Source organism: Manis pentadactyla, chromosome 4 (assembly GCF_030020395.1).
Source record: "Manis pentadactyla isolate mManPen7 chromosome 4, mManPen7.hap1, whole genome shotgun sequence".
Taxonomy (NCBI): domain Eukaryota; kingdom Metazoa; phylum Chordata; class Mammalia; order Pholidota; family Manidae; genus Manis; species Manis pentadactyla.
The window spans coordinates 30,162,655-30,185,992 of record NC_080022.1 but is presented as its reverse complement, the minus strand read 5'-3'; the positions used below and the strand labels follow the sequence as shown (position 1 = coordinate 30,185,992).

At 41.7% G+C, this 23,338-nt stretch overlaps 1 protein-coding gene across 23 annotated transcripts in view; it reads right to left on the bottom strand.

Moving 5' to 3' along the window:
* The window catches only part of MACF1 (microtubule actin crosslinking factor 1), a 319,261-nt gene that overhangs the window by 174,407 nt on the left and 121,516 nt on the right, over positions 1-23,338 (bottom strand). For 11 of the 23 annotated variants that reach the window (XM_057500033.1, XM_036876651.2, XM_036876661.2 and 8 more), the window contains exons 4-5: positions 20,094-20,171; positions 16,222-16,314 (exon numbers count right to left, since the gene is read on the bottom strand). In XM_057500033.1, coding sequence (XP_057356016.1) covers positions 16,222-16,314; positions 20,094-20,171 — 171 coding nt within the window. Of the gene's footprint in view, positions 1-3,205; positions 3,301-16,221; positions 16,315-20,093; positions 20,172-22,212; positions 22,309-23,338 lie in introns of those variants that run through there. The other 12 variants (XM_057500029.1, XM_057500035.1, XM_057500030.1 and 9 more) reach the window with 3 other exon arrangements.

Genomic DNA, 23,338 nt, shown 5'->3' with positions numbered 1-23,338 from the left:
AACAATTCATTCTATTGGTATCTATGATTTCCAGAATGTGACCATTTGTTGTTTTTTAATAAGATATGAGCGATTTTTTAAAAAGATATAAATGTAGGACTGTAATTACATTCAGTATTTCAAATTAGGAGGTTATATTCCCAAGAACAATAACTAAAACTTTCTTAGATTTTTAGTCTCTCTGTTTTAACCAATTTGTCAGATGATCTCTATAAAAACTGATATGACTGAGCTAGCAGATAGTGACACAAATTCATTTATCCTTTTTCATAAAAGGACTATAATTTTACTGGGACCCCAACAACAAGAGTTATTTATAAGGAAGTCAAATACAAAGAGAATCCCTTTTTCTGAAGGCTAATTTCTAAACAAGAAAAAAAAAATCTTACCTATTATTTAGTCATATGTGGTAGGTCACACAGAAGTTACATGTAACTGAAGGCCCCAAAAGAGCAACAATTACACAGTAAATAGTAAATAGTAATACCCAACAGAGGATCTCAGCTGAATGAAAAATGAGTATAGGTTAGAGAGACAAAAAATATTTCTTAAGGAAATATGATTTAAACTCATCCTTGAAGGATGTTATAGAACAGAAAAAGAGAAAGAAGAAAAGAATTCTAGATAGAAAGTGGATGCAAACAAAGCCTGAAAATTGAAATAAATAAGTTGAAACAGGAACAGTAGATGGTTAAGGGGTTAGCCTGTTAAGATAGGTAGGTTCAAATTGGAAACTAATATAGGAGAGATTAGATAGATAGCTTATTGAGGGGTGGATCACCAGACTGAGGAATTTGGACTCTGTAAGTCTATGAAGTCTCAGGGAATGAAAATGGATGTAATGAGGAAATAGATACTTAATTCTCACGTCCTGAAGTCCCTAACGGACCTAATCCCTCTAGAGAGAATGCATTATATTTTGAAAACTGATTCAGAAACAAGTGAGGGCAGCAGTTAGTTCCAAACGCCTGGCTACAAGGCCCAACGGTAGCTGTTTATTACCGGCATCAGGGGTGGGTAATGGTCAGGGCGTGAGGTGTTCCATTCAGCTTTCACATTTAGTCCTGGAGGTCTCTCTGGGGAATGTAACTAGAACGGAAATTTTGGGTCATAGAATTCGGACATTTTTCAGTTCTACTAAATATTAGGCAACCAGTCTCCAAAGAACAGTATGAATTTATGCTTCCACCCACAGGGTATGCAGAGGTTTTCCCATCACTCTACAACCTTGCCTACACTTGGTATTACTCACTTTTTATTTTTTGCCACTGCTGGGTGTAAAATGATATCTTGTAGTTTTGATTTTTCTATCTTTGATTACTAGTGAGAAAGGCATTTGGATTTTCTTTTTCATGAATAGCTTATTCCTGGACTTTCCCCTATTTTCCTATTAGGGTGTTTACCTTTTTCTTGCTTACTTGTAGGGATTCTTTATATATTTATGTGACATTAATAACTAACATTTATTGTACTTTACTTGCATTAACTCATATAATTATCACAACAACCCTACAAAGTATACATTATTCTTATCCTCAATTTACAAATGAGGAATTGTGTCACAAGGAAGTTAAGTAACTTGTCTCCAGGGTACAGTGCTAGTAAGTAGTAAAGCTGGAATTCATACTCAGCCAACTGGCTCCATACTCCTAACCATATCACCTCTCCTACACTTCATGTATGCTGGATATTAATCCTTTTCCAGTATGTGCATTATATAATAATTGCCATAATTTTTTTAACTTTCCATTTGAAATGCAAATATATACAAAAAGAAAATGGTATACTGAACTCCTATGTTCCACTCCATCACCCAGTTACAACCATTTCAACTCAGAGCTGGTCTTGTTTCATCTCACTCCACCCCTCCCCTATAATTATGAAGCAAATCCCACACATTTCCTCCACAGACACTTCAATCTGTTTCTCTAAAAGGACTTTTTAAAAAAATAGCCACACCACTGTTGTTACACATAAAAAGACACGATTCTTGTTTTTAATTAAGTAAAACAGTATTTTTAATGAAGTAAAATTTTGGGGGAAAAATCCTTTCTTAAACAATGCTCTAAATGCTACAAAAGTATCATCTGGTTAGTTTTGCTTTCTTCTTGAAATATAAGGCCAATATTAGTAAAACAACTCCCTATAATTAAAGAGGAGAAATGGGAAAATGATACTTGTAAAAGTGGAAGGGCTAAGCCCAGAAAATAATATACCAACTGATCTCTTTCTCATCATTTCTAGCCCCCAATGTTATCTGAGTCTTCACCCAAAATTGTAGGGACTCCAGGGTTTGTGGCAAGGGCAGTGGTATGCAGCCAAATTCTTCATTCAACAGAACCCACGAACAGTGTCGGCAGGAGACTGGCAGTGAGAGCCAAGATAGGGAGGAGAAATGGATTTTCAATGATTTTCCTTGTTCCGGTAAGCCAGGTATTATGAGTATTGATGGCAGCCGGGAGTGGGGCATCCTCCTGAGTAAAGGAATGGGCCAGAGAAGGCCTTTGTCTGACATCAAAGTACAATTGCTGCTAACCTGCTCTCATCAAGTTCCAAATCCTAGTCTGCCTATCATTCTGAAAACCATTTTGTCAGCTGGCCCCTGTTGTCTGCTTCTGTGTTAACTTTTTTCCTGACAAGAGAAGTATCAACTATACCAGGTGAACAGGAAAGCAGGCAGTTTATCTTCTATTATCTGAACCCCACACTCAGCAAGAATCAAAATTAGTTCCCATTTCTCTCTATCCTGAACAGAAACAAAACCCTGTAAAGTTTATGTCCAATTAAAGCCTGGTCCCACCCCCATCAACATTCCCTGGGCTTATCAACAAGAGAGACAATGCAACCTGAGTTACACAACTTCAATTATTTTCTGAGGAGGGTTCCTACTTTGACATACTAAAAACAAAACAAGCACCAAAAACCTAACAAAATAATCAACTCTGTTGAACTGCCAGCTGTCTCCTCTTTAGGAAGGAGCTGGTGTGTGACTAGCAGCAGCTGCTCTTCTGACCCCTATGTCCTCCCAGGGCTCACACACTCAGCAGAGGGAACTCATGTTCCAGTCAGATGCTCTCGCCTTGAGTTCCAACCCACATTTTACGGGAAGCCAGTGCTGTCAGAACATGCTGCCTGTTTCTCTGACTACAACTGCCCTCAAGGCCTTGTAAACAGCCTGCTAGTGAGGGAGCAGCTCCCTCCAGACCTCCTCCAGACCCCATGATGGGGTGTGACTTGCCTCCAAAGAAAGAGTGCCATCCTCTTCTGAGAAGGATGTGGAGCTCTTTTCAGGCTCTGTATCTTTAGAGACCTTCAGAGACCAGTAAGGGTTTCAGGCTCCTTGGCCTAAGGGACTTTCATTCTGAAAGGATTTCACACTTATCTTGAAAGGTTAAGGATTTATCTCTCATATAGGATGGTCAGTCTGTGGTCCCTACGATGGAAAGAGCCTCAGAAACACACCAGCCATATGAGCTGACACTTAGTCACTTAGTTCTTTGGCCTGGGTTATTACTGAGTGGCCCAGATGTGTCTGCTCTGAAGGGGTAGAAGGGATGGGATGCTCAGACTATGCCACATCCCAATTTGATTCATATACTGAACAGCAAAAGAATCACACACTGTCGATACTGTCAAACTTCAGCTCATGTTCCAAAGGTGTCTCCCACCAATCTCTTCTTTACGATTCCTCATAGTGCTGTTCAGAACCTTTCCCTGTTCAACGTGGCTATCCCATACTAAAAGGGCCATTATCTAGAATTGATTTCCACTAGGAGTTCCTTAAAGTTTTACACTCCAAACTCTGAAAATCTCACACTTGATTATGAGCATGTATCTTAAAATATTATGATGGCTCTACAACTTCACTTTAATGCCAGTGAAACAAGCAATCAGTTCAGCAGTTGGTTTTATCCCCAATTACTCTACATCCACTTCATACAAAGATAAAAGTTGACTGACATTCCCTTATCTGATGAAACTCCAGCACTTGTACACCCACCCCAGCAGCCTCACTGTCAGCCTTCCCACCACACACACACACACACTTTTATATGGAAAAGCCTCAAAGAGGCCTCTTGCACAACCACATAGTAAGCATTTTTCAGTGGCTACTTTTCCATCCAACTTCTGGGAGTCTCCCGATCTGTTATAACAGAGGGCACTGACATAAGCCTGTCCATGGCAGAAGTTCATCTCCAAAGAGAACATTTTAAGCACAGATCAGTTTAGTGTCTCTCCTCAGCCTCATGCTATTCATGATAAGCAGGACACAGTAGGTAGGTTACACCCCTGCTCTGCAAACGTCAGGGCAGCTATCCAGAGCCTCAGCAAGGAAAATGCCCTACTTCTTCTTCCACCTCTTGGTGCTCTAGGATCCTAAAGTTTTTCTCTTCTGGTGCAGAGGCTGACAAACCACCAAAATTTCTTTAGTCATTGGTGACTTACAACTTCAGTCACCTACACAATCACACACCTCCACATCAAACTCTCTGCCACCAGGAGCTTGCTGAGCCCTTCTCCCCTCCCAGTGTCCAGACCTCTTGAATTCTCACTTGCTTCTTGAACCTAAAAACATTCACAGCACCTGCCGCCATCACCACCTAAGCCTCAATGTATACCTCACAATCAAAAACTTGTTAAAGCACAAACAAGTCCAATCAGAAAACAAATTTTGTAAACTTGAACCTTCAAACTGCCCTTACCCTCCTCTCTTTGGACTAATCTCCAGGTAATTCTATGCCCCTCTCCTCTAATGCTGAAGTTAGGAACCAAAGAAGGATTAGCCCTCTCCAGCTACACAAACAGTGAATGTGTGTTGTCCTTAGCAGTGTCCCCGCAGCAGTGGGATCACACCAGCTCTAGGAAGATCATCACTCTCCAGGGAGCAGGGCAGTCACACTGAAGAGGGCTGCCTCACCCTCAACCCCCACCACACTCCTTTCAGAGATCCAGCCAGGACCCCCATCACCCTTTGTGCCATGCCACACCTTCTTGGAGCAGGAAGCTGAGACAGACCCCTGAGGCTAAGCGCTGTCTAGCTCAGCACCTTGAGAGAAACCCACCAGACAGCTCCAGCAATTATGCTGCATGGCTGCGCATGACCAGGGAGTCCCCAGAGACAACAAGACTTGGTTTCAAGCATCAAGGGGCAGACCTGAAATAGATTCTGCTTGCCAAGTCCAGCAGCCACTAACTTCCAGTACCCGACCCTGCGGTAAGTTTGAGAAGAAGCAACAAGAGCCTCACTGCCCACCACACTCCACGTGACGAAGTTTGAAGGCCAGGAGTCCAAACATGAATACAGCCCTTGCACACGCCCACTCACCTCCTCCAGACCCCATGATGGGGTGTGACTTGCCTCCAAAGAAAGAGTGCCATCCTCTTCTGAGAAGGATGTGGAGCTCTTTTCAGGCTCTGTATCTTTAGGCCGGATCCCACATAAGTGTGGCCCATCACTGCCATAGCCGGAGGAGGAGGGCAAAATGCTCACAGTCATGCCACTAATGGATAAATCGCTCTGAGAAGTAGGCAGTCTGGGGCGCTGGGGGGCCACTCGACCCACGTGGGCCAGTTCTGTGCATCTATGGCCTCTCAATTGGTCCAGCAGCGATGTAGGAACAGAGTGTTCTGCAATCCTGGAACCTGTCTGAGAGGTACTTAAAATTTCCTTGGTTTCTGCTCCCACACTCCAGCCTCCTGTGTTGGCAGGGCAGTCTGTCCGAGGGAAAGTGCTGCCCCGAAAGCCGAGCTGAGCATCTCCGTCCCCTGCTGCAGTTCCCCCTTGCAGAGGCAGCAGCACAGCCCTGCTGCTGCAGGATGCTGCCCTTGGGAATTCCACCAGTTGGCTCACTGACTTCTCACAGTTCCTTTCTGCTGGGTTATCAAGCAGGTGAGCGATCACAGTCATCCCCTCTTCCAGGGAATCCCAGACCCCTCCGGCAACCGATGACTCATTCTCTAACAAAAGGTGAGCAGTCTGGACCTCCCCCTGGAACCTCTCCTTCACCTGCACGACCATTCCCTGAGCTCCCAGCCCTGAGCTGGGGGCCGAGTCCCTAGGCAGTGAAATATCTGTAAGGGGATGCGGTACCCCTCCCACTCCTTCCTCCTTTCGGAGACTCACTGTGAACTTGGTTAGGGTTTCAGTCTCTTCGATGACTCTGGTTCCTTGCAAGGATTCTTCCTCACGAGATACCTCTGGAGTAAGGGTTTTCTTCCCCCTCCACTTCCTTCTGAACCTAACCCTTTTCTTAGGAGATACAGGAGCCTTCTCAGGAATAGCTATTGACTCTTTCGGCTCCTTAACACAGCCCAATGAATTTCCCATCGCTTTCTTCTCCTAATCTCAGCAAAAACGCAGCTAAGCTGGTCCTGGGATCCCAGAGAAATCCTAACCGTGGCTTCATCGGATTAGATGCACACTTAGAAACATCCACTATGCCGGCAAACCCTCTGATTCTTTCTCCCTCCCTCCCTGCCTCCTGTCTCTTCCAGCCGCTGCCGATTCAGACAGCCATCTTACAGGCTCAGAGCTGCAACAAGACAAATTCAAAGCATCTCACTGCAGTTCAGAAATCACTTGACCTAAAAGCAGACGGAAACCGGATTGGCTGCAGCTTCCTCTCTCCAAATATGAGGTAATTGGAGCACTGCCCTCAGAAACACAAACAGAAAGCAAAAAGGAGCTAGAAACCAGGGGAGGGGAGAAATTAGGGGGGGTGAGGAGGGGAGGATTGTAAGAGTAAAGGGAAAGGGAGGGGGAAAGAAGGGAGGCCTCAGGAGAAGGTAACGTGGAGGAGGAGGAGGAGGAGAAAGAGGGAAAAGGCAAACCCAGCGTGCTGGTACCGACCAGCCAGGGAAGGACGAGGAACCAGGGCTGGGGACGCTGCAATTACGGCCCCCGGACTCTGAAAGGAAATTGATTTTAATTGTTGCACCAAAATGTCCAAAAGAAAATATCAACCAAGATAGATAAATTTTCATTTTCTTTCAGGTCAGAAAAAATAAAATTATTTTAATCAAATTATAACCTGAAGAGAAACCAGAGCTGACTCCTCACAGTTAAGAAAAGAAACACAGGCTTTAAAGATTAGCCTCCTATAGCTTTACTTCCCTCCTCTTGCCTCCCAAAGACAAGGGGGGTGGAGAGGAAGAGAAACATCTGTTAACTCTGCCAGCCAGTGACACAGAGGAAAAGCCCAGAAATCAGTTTTGTGTATAGTATACGGCAGCCTGAGAAAAAGGATACCAGCTCCTCATACCACAAGGGACATGGCATCGGTGCTGAACAGCAGTTGACACAAATGTCCCGCAGTGATTACTGATGCTGCCACTGGCTGACATCGTTTCGGCTCCTGCATGTGCCAAGCACTGTGCTCAGCTGCGGATTACCTCATTTAATTCTAACAGTAACCACATGCTGTCAGACTCTTTACATTCTCATTCTATAGGTAAAGAGACTGAGGTTTAAGAAAGTTGATTAATTTTCTCAAGGCTACACAGCTAGTAGGTGGCAGAGCCAGAACGTGAACTTCTGTTTACACTTGTAATTTCAACTCCATGTTAGATTACCCTTTAATGTGGAGGGATGGAAGTCTGCACTTAGTTAAGTAAAATGAGAAGATACCCCCTGTTCTAAATTGGCAACTAACTCACACGGACCAAGGACTCGCACAAAGAGGTAACACTATTTGGGAGTAAGAGAGGAAGTTGCTGACATGAGGCCCAGATGGCTTTTACTCAAATTGCAGTAGGGCAGGAAGTCTGAATTAAAGATGTGAAAAGTTGGATTTAAAAAAATCACCCTATTATATCAATGGGATTCACCCACCCCAATTTTTTAGTACAGTGTCTGACAGATAACACCACAACCCAAAGGTCTGAATGGAGTGCAAGGAAAGAAGTTATACATGTTTCTTCCCTATTGCAGCTGTTCATTTTATAGCAAAAGGATCCAGACCAAACAGCAGAGAGAAATAGCCTGCCTGGCTCTATGTAAGCCCTGCCCACCTCTCCTGGAGACCTGAAGATACCTTCTCCTACAGGAAAGCACTGAGAAGCCCCAAGGCACCAACTCCTCCCGCCGCTTGCTTCGGAGGCCCACTGGCCTCATGGGGGCAGTAGGTGCGTCCCCTACACCTTTTCCTAAGGCCAAGGCAAAGCTGCAGCGCCGTCTTACGGCCACCGTAACCAAGGCAAGAAACAAAACGAGACAGCGTGGCAGAAATTCAAACTACAGGAAATCATTTATCAGCACAAAATCTGACATTACAACGGAATTCTCCAGGCAAGCACCAGGCCTTTACTCCTCCAATGAAGAGAACTGGAACTATGGGACTTTCGAGATGCATACCCCAAGGCCTAAACTTGAATTTTTATTCATGAAATACAGGCAAACTAAATTCCTGAAACTGATCAACTCAGGGGCAAGAGAGATGGCTGCCTAATATGACTGTGGCTGCTGTAGGGTTTCTCTGACAGAAAAGCCTGACAGAACTTAACACATTCATTTGTGGGAGCCTTTTCTTTTTTAAACTTCTGCAATTCATTGGAACAAATCAGGCCCTCATTTCCTTTTGTTCCAGAGGAAAATTGTCCAGGAAAGGAGCACAGAGATTTCAGTAAGGTAGACCTAGGCTCAAATTCCCAACTCTGTTAACTTAGTAGCTAAGTAACTACCTTGCTAGGTGACTCCGTTTCCTTACCTGTAGAATGTGGGTACCACCACCTACTTAATGGGATTGTAGAGAGGGTTAATAAGATAATGTCTATAAAGTGCTTGGCTCAGTACCTGGTCTGTGGTAAATTCCTTTTCTTCCCATTTATTACCAGAGCTATAGGGTATGAATCGTACCACCACCACCACAGTCCTAATTTCCTCTTTTTCTTGACTAGGCTCCAAGAAAAGTAGTTATGTTTATGTTTCAAAGTCCAAAATGTGGGTGCTTATTTTCCTTCACAGGGGCTCTACTTTCACCATCATACTCAGTAAGTTAACATGATCACCAGGACTTTCCCCTGGACCTTTTTCTCATCCAGCCTGAGCTCTGAACACATGGCCTCCTTCCTTCCAGAAAAGCAGACTTCTAGAGCCCACCTATTCTTCCTATTTTTGCCTTTGGCTTTTTCTAGTTAACTGTTTACTGCCAATAGGTCTTCCACAGAGACAGCCAGAGTGAAAGAGTTCATTCATTCATTCATTCCACAAACATGAATGGTGCCCCATCTATACGCCAAGCACCAAGGGCCACAAAGTGCACAAAAATGTGAGACCCAAATCTACCCACCTAAGGTCACTGTTTACCTGAGCTCCCTGAATCTTTTTTTATTTCAGAGTGCTAGACACACATTAGTATTTAAAAACCCTTGAAAGTTGGAAAGCTAATTTTATCAGATGCTGACTTTCAAGAACTTATCTTTTAGAAAAATGATAAATTCTAACATGCATCGTAAAACAGGTTTGGACAAAACCAAGAGACAAGAAATGATTAGTATATGAATTTGTAACCATAAAGGTCAACTGGTCTCTGTGTTTCGGTTGCACATCTGATCAATTGGCACTGGAAACAGACATCACAGCCTACTTATTTGGTCTACCTACCCCATGGCTTTGAAAAGATCAAATTCATGAAACATCCATTCACTTAACAAATACTTACCGAGTACCTAAGCTGGGCAAAGAAGGAAACAAAACAGACAAAAGCTCTGCCGTTAAGCTTGCATCCTAGTGCAGAGATCCAGACAACACGTGAACAAGTCAGGCAGAAGCAGGTGCGATCCAACACAACATGTAAGTCATACCATGCTTTGGAGAATAATTTGGCAAAATAAAAGAAACTGTATAACCTAGCAACTCTAGTCCAAGTTTCTACAAAGAAAAAGAACAAGACAAAAGAGTAAAAAAAAAAAGAAAACCCACTTTCCTATATATAAAAGGACACATGTACACAGATGTTCCCTGCAACAGTAAATGCCTTCTTCACATCATTAAATAACAGCTGTGTTGCACAGCTGCAGGGGGCTCCATTCACATTAGACTTCATATAAATTAGTTAAGATGAACAAATCAGATCCTCCTTCATCACCACAGATAAACCTCAAAAAGAAAGTTCAGTTTAGAAAAAAGCCAGGATATATAGAAGATACTATTTGTGTCAAATAGAAAATTATACAAATAACAGCATATATTATTGTTCAGAATACCTCATCTGTCATAAAAGTACAAAAGCTTATATGGGAATGATATACATCAATTTTAGGACATTATTTACCTAGGGGGGCAAAGGAAGTAAGAAAGTTGGCTGTATCTGAAGTGTTTTATCTCTTTAAAGAGAAAAAATCTGAAGCAAATAAAATATTAGTATCTTTAATTTTGAAGATGTCTATATACACAAACATCCATTATATACTTTTCTATACTTTCCTAATTACTTGAAATTTTCATAACTAAAAGCTTAAACTAAAAAAGAACTCTTACATTTGGCTCCCATTTAGCACATATCTTTTTAATATGTGTTAAAGCATTTTGGTAACCATAAACCTCTTTATTATACCACCAGCCTCAACGGTAGCAGCAAATTTTAAGTCTGGTACCAGCCTCTCCTTCAACTGACTACTCCTATGAGATGATGACCACTGCCTTTATTTATATCTGCATCATTATTCTACTTTATTAAAGCACCAGTAACAGAGATTGACTACTAGGACCTTTTACTGATCCCCTAACATTTTATAGTTCCTCTCTGTATTTCCATTTGACTTTATTTAGCATGGTAAGAATAGCTAACAGACAGTCAATAATAAACGACTAGAAAACCACAGTGATACATAACTAGCAGAGACATGTCATATGCTATCTGAAGCAAGACAAGGAGGATGGAGGCTCTGTATAATCCTTTATCAGCCAACCAAAAGACAGGCATTCAGGGAAACTTTTTCCATGCTCTTAGTTAATATAAGCAAACACCAAGCCTTCAAGACCAGCAAAAAAAAAAAAAGTAATTAGTAGTTACATTTGAGAAAATATTCTGTCAGAGCTTCTCTCTACAAGACGACAAAATAGTTATTCAGCTGTGCTTTAACAGCAAACAGAGAAAAGCAGGTAGCCAATATGTATGCAGAAGACAGAGTAAACTAAAGGTGTCTAAATCTTCCAGTAAAATTAGTAACAGGGCAGAGAACAGTGGGCTAAATTAAAACTCCTGGAAGTTATAATGTCCATTAATAATTATAACAAGTTGCCACCAATAATCGCTGCCAATTATTGAGTACATACTGTGCTCCATCTCCCTGTTTCATACCTCCCTGATTCTTTAAACCTCTATCAAGTTATTTTTGGTATGCTTCTTTCTCATTCCCCTGAATTACACAGTTGAACTGGATTGAGTCTGTGTCTAGTTCAAATCTGTAGCTACCACAGACTCTACCTAAGACCTTGCTAATACCTGGTCCTTGGGAAAAATTTATGGAATTCAGTTAAAGAGTATATTTTCCTGCAAACTAAAACCACAAGGAGATACCATTTCAAATCCACTATGATGTCTATAATCTAAAACACAGTAACAAATGTTGGTAAGGATATGAAGAAACAGGAATCCTCATACACTCCTAGTGGGAACATAAAATGGTACAGCCACTTTGGAAGACAGTATGGCAGTTTCTTAAAAAGTTATACATAAACTTACCATACGACCCAGCAATTCCACTCCTATGTATATATCCAAGAGAAATGAAAACATACATCCACACAAAGATAGGTACTCAAATATTCATATCAACATTATTTACAATAGCAAAAAAGTTAAGACAACCTAAATACCATCAACTGCTGAACAAACAAAATATGTAGTCTATCTACACAACAGAATATTATTCAGTAATGAAAAGGAACAAAGCACTGATAATGCAGTAACATAGATGAACCTCAAAAATATTATGCTAAGTGAAAGAGGCCACAAAAGAGCACATATTCTATGATTCCATTTACGTGAAATGTCCAGAATAGACAAATCTATAGAGACAGAAAATAGATTAGTTCACCTGAAGCTGAGGGTGGAAATGGAGAATAACTGCAAATGCACAAGGTTCTTACTGGGGTTATTAAAATGTTCTAAAATGGATTATGGTGATGGTTGCAAACTTTAAAGATCACTGAATTATACAATGAAAATGGGTCAATTTTATGATATATAAATTATATCTCAATAAAGTTATTTTTTAAAAAATATTTTCCTAAATGATAACCAAAGAGGCATTTTAAAACAGTTAGCTAACTACATGGAAAGGGAAGAAGCATGATGGAGGGGGCAGAGATGGGCACTAGACTACTCTGAATATACCTTGTATGTACTTCTTAAAAGTTCCCTTTGGAACAATGTGAATGGTCTATAAAATATAAAACTGAAAGGGAAAAAAAGCAATCCCTAAAAATTGAAGACAAGTAAAAACAAAGGAATCAAATTATACATTGAATTAATGACTTAACACAGGGAGAAATTTTTTCAAATGACATTGCAATATAATTATTTATGTGTAGTTAAAAGATACAATAAGAATAAAAAGAACCCTGCAAAGAAATCACAAACTTCGCAGTGATCATACTGCTAATAATAATGATATTGTTATTTTGATTCAAATATATTAATATTATATACACACATATATATATATTCTACATATGTGTATATATACAATTTTACTGATATATATGTGTTATGTGTGTGAATGGAAAAAGGAATAACATGATACTATTGTTAGGATCCAGATTTTCAGCATAAGGAAAGAAAAGGATACAAAGACAAAGTCAAAAGTTAAGTAAAACTCTGCAATTCCAAATCTGAATTAGGAAGATTGATATAAATTCATGATTTTTTAAAAGAGAAAAACAGACATATTGGCTAGCTCTGGTCATAGGAGAAAACCTAAAAACAATGACCAAACCAGTGGCAATCAGGTTGTGGACAATAAAGAATTAGAGTTTCTTGCAGAAATTGCTAATTTCAGGCCTGGGATAGGAAATATACAAAAAAGAAGTCTGGAGCACCTCATCACACAAAAAATAGAGGAAATAATCAGAGAATATGGGGGTCATGCCAAAGGACTCAGAGTCAAATTGAAGAGGCTCTTATTGACCAAAGATGGAGCTATTTGAGAATTGGGAAGAATGATTGCTGTAGTTGACGGGAACACATTTAAGTCTGTTAAAAATCCATGAGTTGTAAGGAATACTTAGTCTTACAGAGAAAAAAAATATCCACAAAGGAATTTTCATTGGTTTATTTTTGGAGAATCTTAGAGAACCAACTATTCTGAAAACTGGAAAACAGGGGAAAGACAGGAGCCTTTATCTTTCACCTTGCTTTTCCTGTAGGAACTCTCTCTCAGGGTAATTGATGAAGTATAGTTCTTCTTTATAGAAGTGTTCCGGTTAAGTAATGAAAAAGGAATTATAGAATTTGAGTATCACCATTTTACAACTTCTAATGAAATAATGTAACAGGCAACGATGACCTATAGCTGCTAAAACTATTAGGTGAGAAGCTGACAGGGAACGTAGAATGGATAGTTCAAGCTGATAATACCTGACCCACCGATCAATCTTAATGCAGTGAAAGAGTGACAACAGGCATTACATGTTTCCTGATGAGCAACAATAAAATCATACAACTCATCACTACCACCCTTGCCACACACTGCCCCAAAGGAGCCTGAATATAGTCACATCTCAGGTCAGTTCCTAGGCAACACAACAGAGGGATGGAGGATCTTGTTAAAAGACATCACAGAGATGCCATCAGCATCTTTAAAAATCTTACAGGACAAAAGACCTGATTTCCTCAACAAATTGTGGGGGTTGGATGAGACTTAATGCAATATGCAGACCTTGGCTGGATTCTGATTCAAGTCGTTTTTTTTTTTAATGAGGTAATTGGGGGAAATCTGAACACTGATCAGATATTTGATGATTTTCAGAAATTAATTTCTACAGTGTTATAATATTATAGCTTACTTAAAGATTAAGAATCTTTACCTTTCAAAAGGGGCATGAAAATCTTAATCATAATATAAGCTGGTCACAGAGATGAAGTGCAGCATGTAGAATATAGCCAATGTTTCTGTGACATCTTCCTATGTTGACAGATAGTAACTGCACTAGTTGGGGTGAGGACTTAATAATGTGTGTAACTGATGAACCACTGTGTTGTATATTTGAAACCAATATAATATTGTATTAACTATACTTCCATTAAAAAAAGCATCTTTATCTTTCAGAGATACATACTGAAATATTTACAGATGAAATTACATGAATTCTGGGGTTTCTTTCAAAATAATCTACTGGGGTTTGAGGAGTGAATCAGGATATAGACAAAATAATAGTTGCAATGAGATAGTAACTGTTGAGCTAAGTGATAGGTGATGGCAGTTGTTCATACTAGGTTCTCTACTTTCATAAATGCGAAATTTTTCATACTGAATTTTTAAAAACAGAGAGAAAACATTTTCTTGCCAGAGCTGTCCAGAAAAGGAACAGCTCCATTACCCCATCTCCTCTGTCCTGGCAAAGTTTTAATTAACCGATTCAATGTTTATTCCTTGGCCCCTGAGTTTCCCTTTGTAAGGGATTTAGCTGCAGTCAGGGTTAATAGCGACACAGTGGATGGACTCGCCTTAGATTACTCCTGTGAGACGAATACACTGAATACTCACAGAGAAGGCAGGTCTGTGGTGAAAATACAAAGCACCAAAAGAGTTGTTCTGAAAAAAACTCTTCTGTTCATAAGGTTTTCGAGGGGGTAACTCTAGCCCTCCAGGAAAGCTCAATAATATTCTTGTTCCCACTCTATGGCAACTTGCCAAGTTCATGTTCCTGGTTATCACTAAATCCAAAGCATTCCTGAGGATACCCTGTGGTTCCACAAAAATATACATTACCTCCACACTTTCCTAAGTCTACCCATGCTGCAGACTGCCAGCATTGGTTCCAAACCAGAGTCCCCAAGAATTAAGCCCTAAACACATAATTTTCCCAGGTTCTTAGGAATTCTGGGATAGCTGCTATTCTACCTTCAACCAGCAGGTGGCACTAACTCACCAACTAGGACATCACAGAGGCCTCAGGCCCTGCAGTCAATGCCTGGAGATACTTTTTCTTCATTTATTTATATTAGCCTGCTGAAGAAGTGCTCCTTCTAATCTATCAGCCTCTCCTACAGCAATTGGGTATGGAAAAGCTGTCTGAGAAATAGCTTTGTTTTGTCAGGCTAAAGTGATTCAACAAAGTCTTATAAAAATAGGGCTGTACTTCGCCAAAAGCAATCCAGACTCAAAAAGGATTTGCCTCCTTAGGAAGAGGGGAGCCACAGGAAGGCCATGTGGCCATGGGAACATTGCTGAGACACCACTGCTCCTGGGTGTGATGGGTCCTACAGAGTTGTGCTTACTTACAAGCACATATACAAAACCAGCTACTGAGGTGCTTGCTATGGGCTGAATGTTGGTGGCCCCTCAAAATTAACGTTGAAGCCCTAACTCCCGACATGATGATTTTGGGAGGTTTAGATGAGGGCATGAGAGTAGAGCCGCCATAATGAGATTAATGCCCTAATAAAAAGATGAAGAGACATGAGATCTCTTTCTCTGCATGTCTACACCAAGGAATGGTCATGTGAGGACATAACCAGGAGGAGGGCCCTCACCAAGAACCCCACCATGCTAGCACCCAGACTTCCAGCCTCCAGAAACACAAGAAAAAAATGTTTGTTATTTAAGTGACCCAGTCTATGGTATTTCATTATAGAAGCCCAGTGCTATAATTAACCAAACGTTTTAAGATCATCAAAGCAGGATTATATGCCTTCACTCCATCCTTCTAAAGCATCAAAGCCAACAACTCTCCCCCTCCATATTCTGCATCCATGAAGAGCCAGTCTTGACTCGGCCAAGCAGACTTCTAATAACCAGACTGCCAATGGCAGGGCCAAAGTATAAGTGACGAATCACATTTCATCATGCAAATAATTAGGAAGTTTGGGGTTTAGGCTGCAACAGCTTTGCCTCCAGGCCAATCCTGATCTTCTTTTGGAGTCTCACTCTCACCTTGTTCTCTACCACATATAGAGAAGGAAGGCTCAGTGATGCCTGTGGAGGGCAGCAGAACTTCTAGTTCTTCTAGGCATGTTCACACCAAGCAACAGTGACCCCAAACTTCAGAGACCCTACCTGGAAGTGCAAAATAATGGTCCAGATCAGGCCCAGAGTCAGCTTGGGGTTGCCATCTGTGATGTCATCATTGCGAATATTCACTAGTTTCACCTGAAAAAGAAACAAAAGATGATATCAAAGATCTGGAACTTTTTGCTTTGATTTCATTCTTACAGATTTTCCTCATTTATATACAGTTAAATTGATTTTTTGGGAGAGGAGCACAGTTCTATGAGTTTTAGCATATATGTAGATTCATGTAACTACCACCACAATCAGGATAACAACAATTCCATCACCCCAAAAGGTAACCTCATCTGCTCCTTTGTGGTCAAACCCTGCCCTGACGCCTAACTTCTGACAACCACTTATCTGTTCCCAGTTTTGCTTTTTCTAGAATGTCACATAAATGGAATCACAAAGTATGTAATTATTTGACATCAGTTTTTTTTCCACTCAGCATAATGCCCTTGAGATCTCATTCAAGTTACTGCATGTATCAAGAGTTTGTTCCTTTTAACTGTCAAACGGTATTCCATTGCAGTGACACACTGTACTGCAGTTACCCCTTGGTCCATTAAAGGTCATGTGTGTTGTTTCCAGTTCAGGGTAATTATGAATAAAACTCCTGTATTCATGTAAGGTTTTGTGTGGACATGTTTTCATTTCTCCAGGGTAAATTTCTAGGAGTGGGACTGCTGGGTCATAGGGTATATGTGTATATTTAAAAGGAACTGCCAAACTATTTTCTGGCATGATTTTACCAGTTTGCATCTCCATCAGCAAGGCAACCTTGCAAGCACATGGCATTATGAATTGCTTTTTTATTAAGTCATCAGACCCCTGACATTTTCTTTTCCTTTTCCCAAGGATGAGAGACAGATGCCTCTTCTCCCTCAGCCAGTCTTTGGCCTGCTCCCACCTCCATCTTCTCTCCTTTGTCAAAGATATCCCTACCTGCCCATGCCTTCCTTAGCATCTCATCTGCTTTACTCCTGAAATCTCATTCCAAATACACAGTGTGCACAGACACACAGGCCCTCCCCTGCTAGGGTGACCAACCGTCCCTGTGTGCTAGAAACGGAGGGATGTCCTGGAACGTGGGACTTTCAGTACTGAAACCGAGCATCCCAGGAAAATTAGCCTGCTTCCACCTCAAGCCCTGTGAGCCTCTTCTGTCGTTGTGGGAGAATTTCCCTCATGAGCTCCTATTCAACTGTGGCAAATTGTCCTTGAGCTGTTCTTTCTTTCCTCTGCAACTGAACTGAAATCTGTGTGCCTCTAAAGAATGCTAGTGACCCCAAACAGAAGCTTCACTTTTCTTTTACACTGACAGTGACCTGGTGCTATGGACTGAATGCTTGTATCCCTCCAAAACCACAGAAAGAGAATTTCCCAGGTTAATGAGAAATGCTGATAAAAGTGACAAAAATGAACTAACTACAAAAATATGCATGTCATTTAAGGTCACCTTGATCCCTGCAATTGCGTAGCAACTATAGCTGTACCAATCTCTTCCACACAGCTTCTACAAATATTTACTTAGTGCCAGTTACAGACTCTTCTCTGAGTCCACTGTCCCTCCAAAATTAAATCCTAACACCCACTGAGAGGTGATTAGGTCATCAGGATGCAGACCTCCTGAGTTGGATTAGTGCCTAATAAAAGAGACCCAAGAGAACTCCCCTGCCCTTCTGCCACATGAGAACACAACAAGAGAACAGCTGTCTATGAACCAGGAAGTGGGTCTTCACCACACACCAAATCTGCCAGTGCCTTGATCTTGGACTTCCCAAGCTCCAGAACTGTGAGAAATAAATTTTGGCTGTTATAAGCCACCCAGTCTATGGTATTTTTGTTACAGCAGCCTGAGTGGACTAAGACCCCTGGGCAAGTTCCTCCCCTGTTCTGCATCTCAGTTGCCTCTTCTGTATACTGGTAGTGGGAGAAGCTGTCCTTCCAGTCTGAGAACGCAGTTTCCTAGCCACTCCATGCTAACAACCCACAGCTGGTAGGGTGGCAGTATCAGCCAAGTCCGCATTCCTCAGTCCCACACTACCAGCCTTCCTCTTCGATTGTGAAGCCTACTTCTACCTCCCTTGGCCAAACTACCCTCCAGTCTCCACTACCCCTTCCCTTGATGACTTCAGCACCTACTCCTACCCCTCTTCTCCCTCATCTTTTGGCAATTCAGCCCTCATATAGATGATCTGCATGATACGGTACCTGCACCATTTGTCTGCATCCTCAGGTCTGATGACTTTCACTCTTACTCTGCTTTGGACATCTCACAGCTACAGCTTGGACCCACCATTACCAAGAACTGCTCTGGAGTTCTCCATGCCCTCCTCTGAGTCCACTGTTCTAGCTGCCCACATATTTATTCTGTCACAGTAACTAAACCTACTCTTGGTCCTTTAATTTAGACTTCAAGCTAATCAATTCTTCTCAATTTACCTTGGCCATTAAAGCCCCCCTCTGGTTCCCTCTACCTTTAAACACAGACATTTGAACCCTGCTTTCTCCAAGAAACCCTAGACACTTCAGTCTCCAATTCTCCTACTACTTTTCATTTATCAATTTATTTCAACAAATATTTATTAAGTGCCAAGTATGGACAATTCAGCATGACAGGTAATGAAGTACGATCATATTCCCAGTACTCACAGGGCCTACAGTACGTTAGAGCAAACAGAGAAATAACAATAAAGTAGTAAGTTCTATAATAGAAATAAACTGCTAGGGGAAAACCACAGAAAGAGAATTTCCCATGTTAATGAGAAATGCTGATAAAAGTGACAAAAATGAACTAACTACAAAAATATGCATGTCGTTTAAGGTCACCTTGACCCCTGCAATTGCGTGGCAACTATAGCTGTACCAATCTCTTCCATACAGCTCTCTCTGAGTGAGCAGATTTCCTTTCCACCACAAACTATCTGTGTATCTTTATCCCTCCTTCCTTCCTTCTCCCCATATCTCAGAAGATGAGGCACTGTCTTTTCTTTTTCAAAGACGACCACTCCGGCTTTGCTCTGGATCTCATTCCTCAATCCCTGGACTTGGCTCCATCAATTAGGAAGCAATGGGAGAAGAACAGAGGATAGAAAGCAGCATGGCAGTGGAAGAGCATTAAACTACATGTCAGGCAACCTGGGTTAAAGTCCCAGCTTTGCTCTAACTTGTATGGTTTGGGACAGGTCATTTCACCTGCAGAGATCTGTTTCCTTATCTACAAAATGAAGAAATTAGACTAGTGATTTCAAAGGTATCTTCTAAGTCAAACATTTCATGACTCAATACTCCTCTCATTTTCAGTCTTCCTGTCCTCACTGGCTTCTTTCTCCTTCTCTGTTGAAAATGTGTTGTTGTCTTCCTTCTTTATCCAGGTCTCCTATACCAGAAATGCTTTTCTGCTCTATGAAGAATGTTCTTTTAAGTCGCCAGTGCTCACCAGCTAAGGCCTTGCCAAGCCTTGGACCTGAGGTGGCATTCAACAATCCTGACCATCCCCTCAACTAGTTTGCATGACAGTGTAGCACTCTGCTTTTCCCTCTTCCTGAATGGTGTACCTTTTTTCCATCTTTGCTGGTTTATTTTTCATCTTGCTTTTGACCTCCACCTAAGGTGGGTCCATAAAGTTCAACCCTTAGCATCTTGCTCTTCTCGGTTAACACTCTCCGACTCAGGCAGACCACAAACTCTAGGCAAGGACTACCAAATGATTTCTCCAACCGTAAGACGACTGTAAGCGAGCAAACAAGATTCAGACCAGGCCAGTCAGAGTTAGCAATTATTGAGGGTTTACTAGAGGTTCTGAGAACACCCCTAAATAGGAACCCAGTGCTAACCTTCCCTGGCAGAATGGGGAAAACAAGGGATAGCCATACCTGTCGCTGCTTTAGGAAGTCCAGGGCAATCTGCACATTCTGCAGCCTATGAAAACGCATTCTGCCCTTCTCCCGGGGCTGCAAACAACAAAAAAAAGGGATGTTAATTTTAGCTAGCCCAATTTACCCACATAAACGCCTTTCCTCTTTCATTTCAAGGACTAAAAGACCATAAAGAGTTGGTCATGGTTGGAACAAGCTGTGGGAGCACTACATACAGCACCCCTTAATGGCAGAGCCCGTATGTGTTCCCCATGCTCTCCGAGGGTCCCCAAAACACCTCATTTAGCACTATGCATTCTGTGTGCACACAGCATGTTCTGACTACTAATGCTGACACCAGGACCACAGCTTCTCTACACGTTCTTCTGTAGCCATACATGGCAGAACTTGATTCTGGATGTGAGGTTAATGGGAATGAAGGCTTTGGCTCTATAGCTCTAAAATCACAGTAGCTCTAAAATCACAGTTAAATGCTATTATAAGGATAGTGTGGAAGGTCTTAATTGCATATTGCACAGAATAAGTAGACTCAACCTTATAAAAAAACCTGGCAAAAGAAGCTAGAGGTAGTCAATTTTAAACTAGGGAATGAGCAATTACCCATGTTCAATAAAGTGAAAACACCCAAAATGAGAGGCAAAAGTCAGGAAGAGACCTGTTTTCCAGAAAGATGGGTATCCACTTAGGAAGGCCATCCTTCACCTCAGCATGTAATAGCCAGAGTAACCAAAGCCTTGATGATGCATGGCTGTTCAATGTGATGCTCCAGAGAAAGGTATTTCCCGCCGCCATTCAATCCTGTGGTACAAGCCGCAGGAGAGAAGGCCACCTCCACCCAGTGCCTCTGGTGCCTTGCCTGGGGCTCATCCAGTTTCCATCCAAAGTGCATGGACTCTGTCCCAGGAGCACAAGCAGGGATGGCTACCGACTACTTAAATGTTTTCTCCTGCTCACTTTCCAATGTTGCTTTTATTTTACTAAAACTGGAATTGAACCATCACTAGATTATACCCAGTTCACCTGTAAATGTCAAACTGGCAGTAGTTCAAGGCTGGTGAAAATTAAGGTACCTCTGTTGTGGGTACCTGCACAGAGGAAACATCGCTCAGGTTGAAGTAGGCAGAGTGATCCAATACATAGAAAGATGAGGGTAGAAGCATCTCTCTGGGTGCCCCCCAAAACTTCTAAGCAACACTCCCAAACTAGAATAACCTACAGAGATGTTGCAGTCTCTCTGGGCAACAGGATAACTTCTTCAGTCAAAGATTTAGGTAAAATCTTTTAGCAAGAATCTCTTTTCAATCATTTGCGCTAAACTCATTATGAATATGGCTTAGAGAATGACAGAGCCTGTATAATTAAAGACTCTAAAACAATGGGAAGGGAGATCAGTAAGGTGAAAAGATGACTTTAAGAAGACAGGGACTAGGGATATTGCCTAGACCCTGTCTCTGGAGAAAGATCATAGGGCCTGCAATTTAGGGCCTGCAAGCAGGAAATGCCCTTTGCACACACTCTTACCATTACTGCCATGTACTCCCCACCAAAAATAAATACCCTCAGATCATGCAGTTAAATTTCTGTCCTCAACAGCAACTAGAGATATTAATGACCAAGGCAGAGTAAACTCCATGCAGTGAGTGGTTGGCAAACAACAGGCTGTTTTGAAAACAAACGACTCGGTGTGTGGTGAGAACCTAGAGACTAGTGAGGTGGAGAGAGAGAACCAGTTAGTCTGGAGTGTGGAACCATGAGCAATTAACTGTCATGCTGTCAACTAAACTTTCCATAATTCTGCAAACCGAACACAGCAAGGCCACCAGAAAGCTACAGGTTTCCAGGTCACAAAGGAACTAGACACCTTCAAACACCATTATTCTTTTTGTGCCAGCCACTCTCAGATAAGCAAAACAATCCCCACTCCAGGATCATCTAACAGTGGCAAGAGGCACAATTACTTTTAACCACTTTCTTTGGGACCCAAATTCCCAGGTGGAAAGGGAAGAAGGTGATTGGTAACTGAGCTGCTTGGAGACCTAGAGAACCTCGAGAACCTCAGGCCCTCTGCTGGCCCTGCAGTGCCAGCTGGGCTGCTGGCATCCCCAGAAGGACCTACTACGTCATCATCATCTTCCTCCTCCGGCTCCTCGCTGTTTGCATGGCGCCAGGAGGGCATGCTCACCAGACGGAGGGTCTTCAGCCCTGCTGGCTCCTTTGGCCACCAACCAAGGCAAAGACATGACACAGTAACGGGAAATTCACAATACAAAAATGAAAAGGAAATGAACATAACATCAGAAGTTTAAAAAAAGGTGAAAATAAATATGAAAATACCCTCCCACCTCCAAAAGATGCAAAACCAAATCAAGACCAGAGCAGACGGTTATACTGAATGCTTCTTATGCTGAAACACATCCTCAGTTCTCCTTGGCCACCCACCCTCTCTGCTTTTGTGAATCAACTAAGGGTGAAAGAGATGACAGAATAACCATGAAAGACATCTGTATGGTTTTTCAGTGAAATGATGACATCCTGTGAATATCTCCACAATCTGTAGGTTTTCAAAAGTTAGGAAAAGAAGAGTGGAGTGGCTTTAATCTGTTTTGTAAGCAATGTCACCAAAAAGGATCACCTTTCAATGCAAGATCCTGTCAAGTCCCTCAAATACCCCAGCCAAATTGCCCAAAATACAATTTTCTAAGAGCTGAAGAGGTAAGTCCAGCACAGTAGAACTGCTGAGAGTAATTCTAATTACTTTTGAGATTTATAAATAGGAGCAGGGAAGAATCAGAATTCACTACTACTAGCTGTGCTAATAAAAGCATCTGTCAATTTCAGGCCATTAAATTATAAAATTAATTCTATTGCAAGGCAAAGAAGATATGAAACCAAAACAAAGAACCCAGGGGAAGCCAAGCCCCAATGCTAGAAGAAGCTGAGTATTACCTAAGCAGTGACACCTAACCTGCCAAACTCTGTTCTTGAAACACAACAAACAGTGACTAAGCATTCACCAAAGGCAGGGGGTGGGCAGCGCTCCTCTGACTCTGTGAGCTGTGCACCTCTTCAATCTCTCTGTACCTACAAGTGTCTCCAGTGTTCAGCCCCGGACCTTCCCAAGTGAAAAATATACTGTCTAGATGCTAGAGATAGGACACCAACTGCACAGGATCACCTGCTTCCATTAGGCTCAAATATTTGAAACAGTGGGCCCACAAGTAGGGTTGTTTTAACCTGCAAAC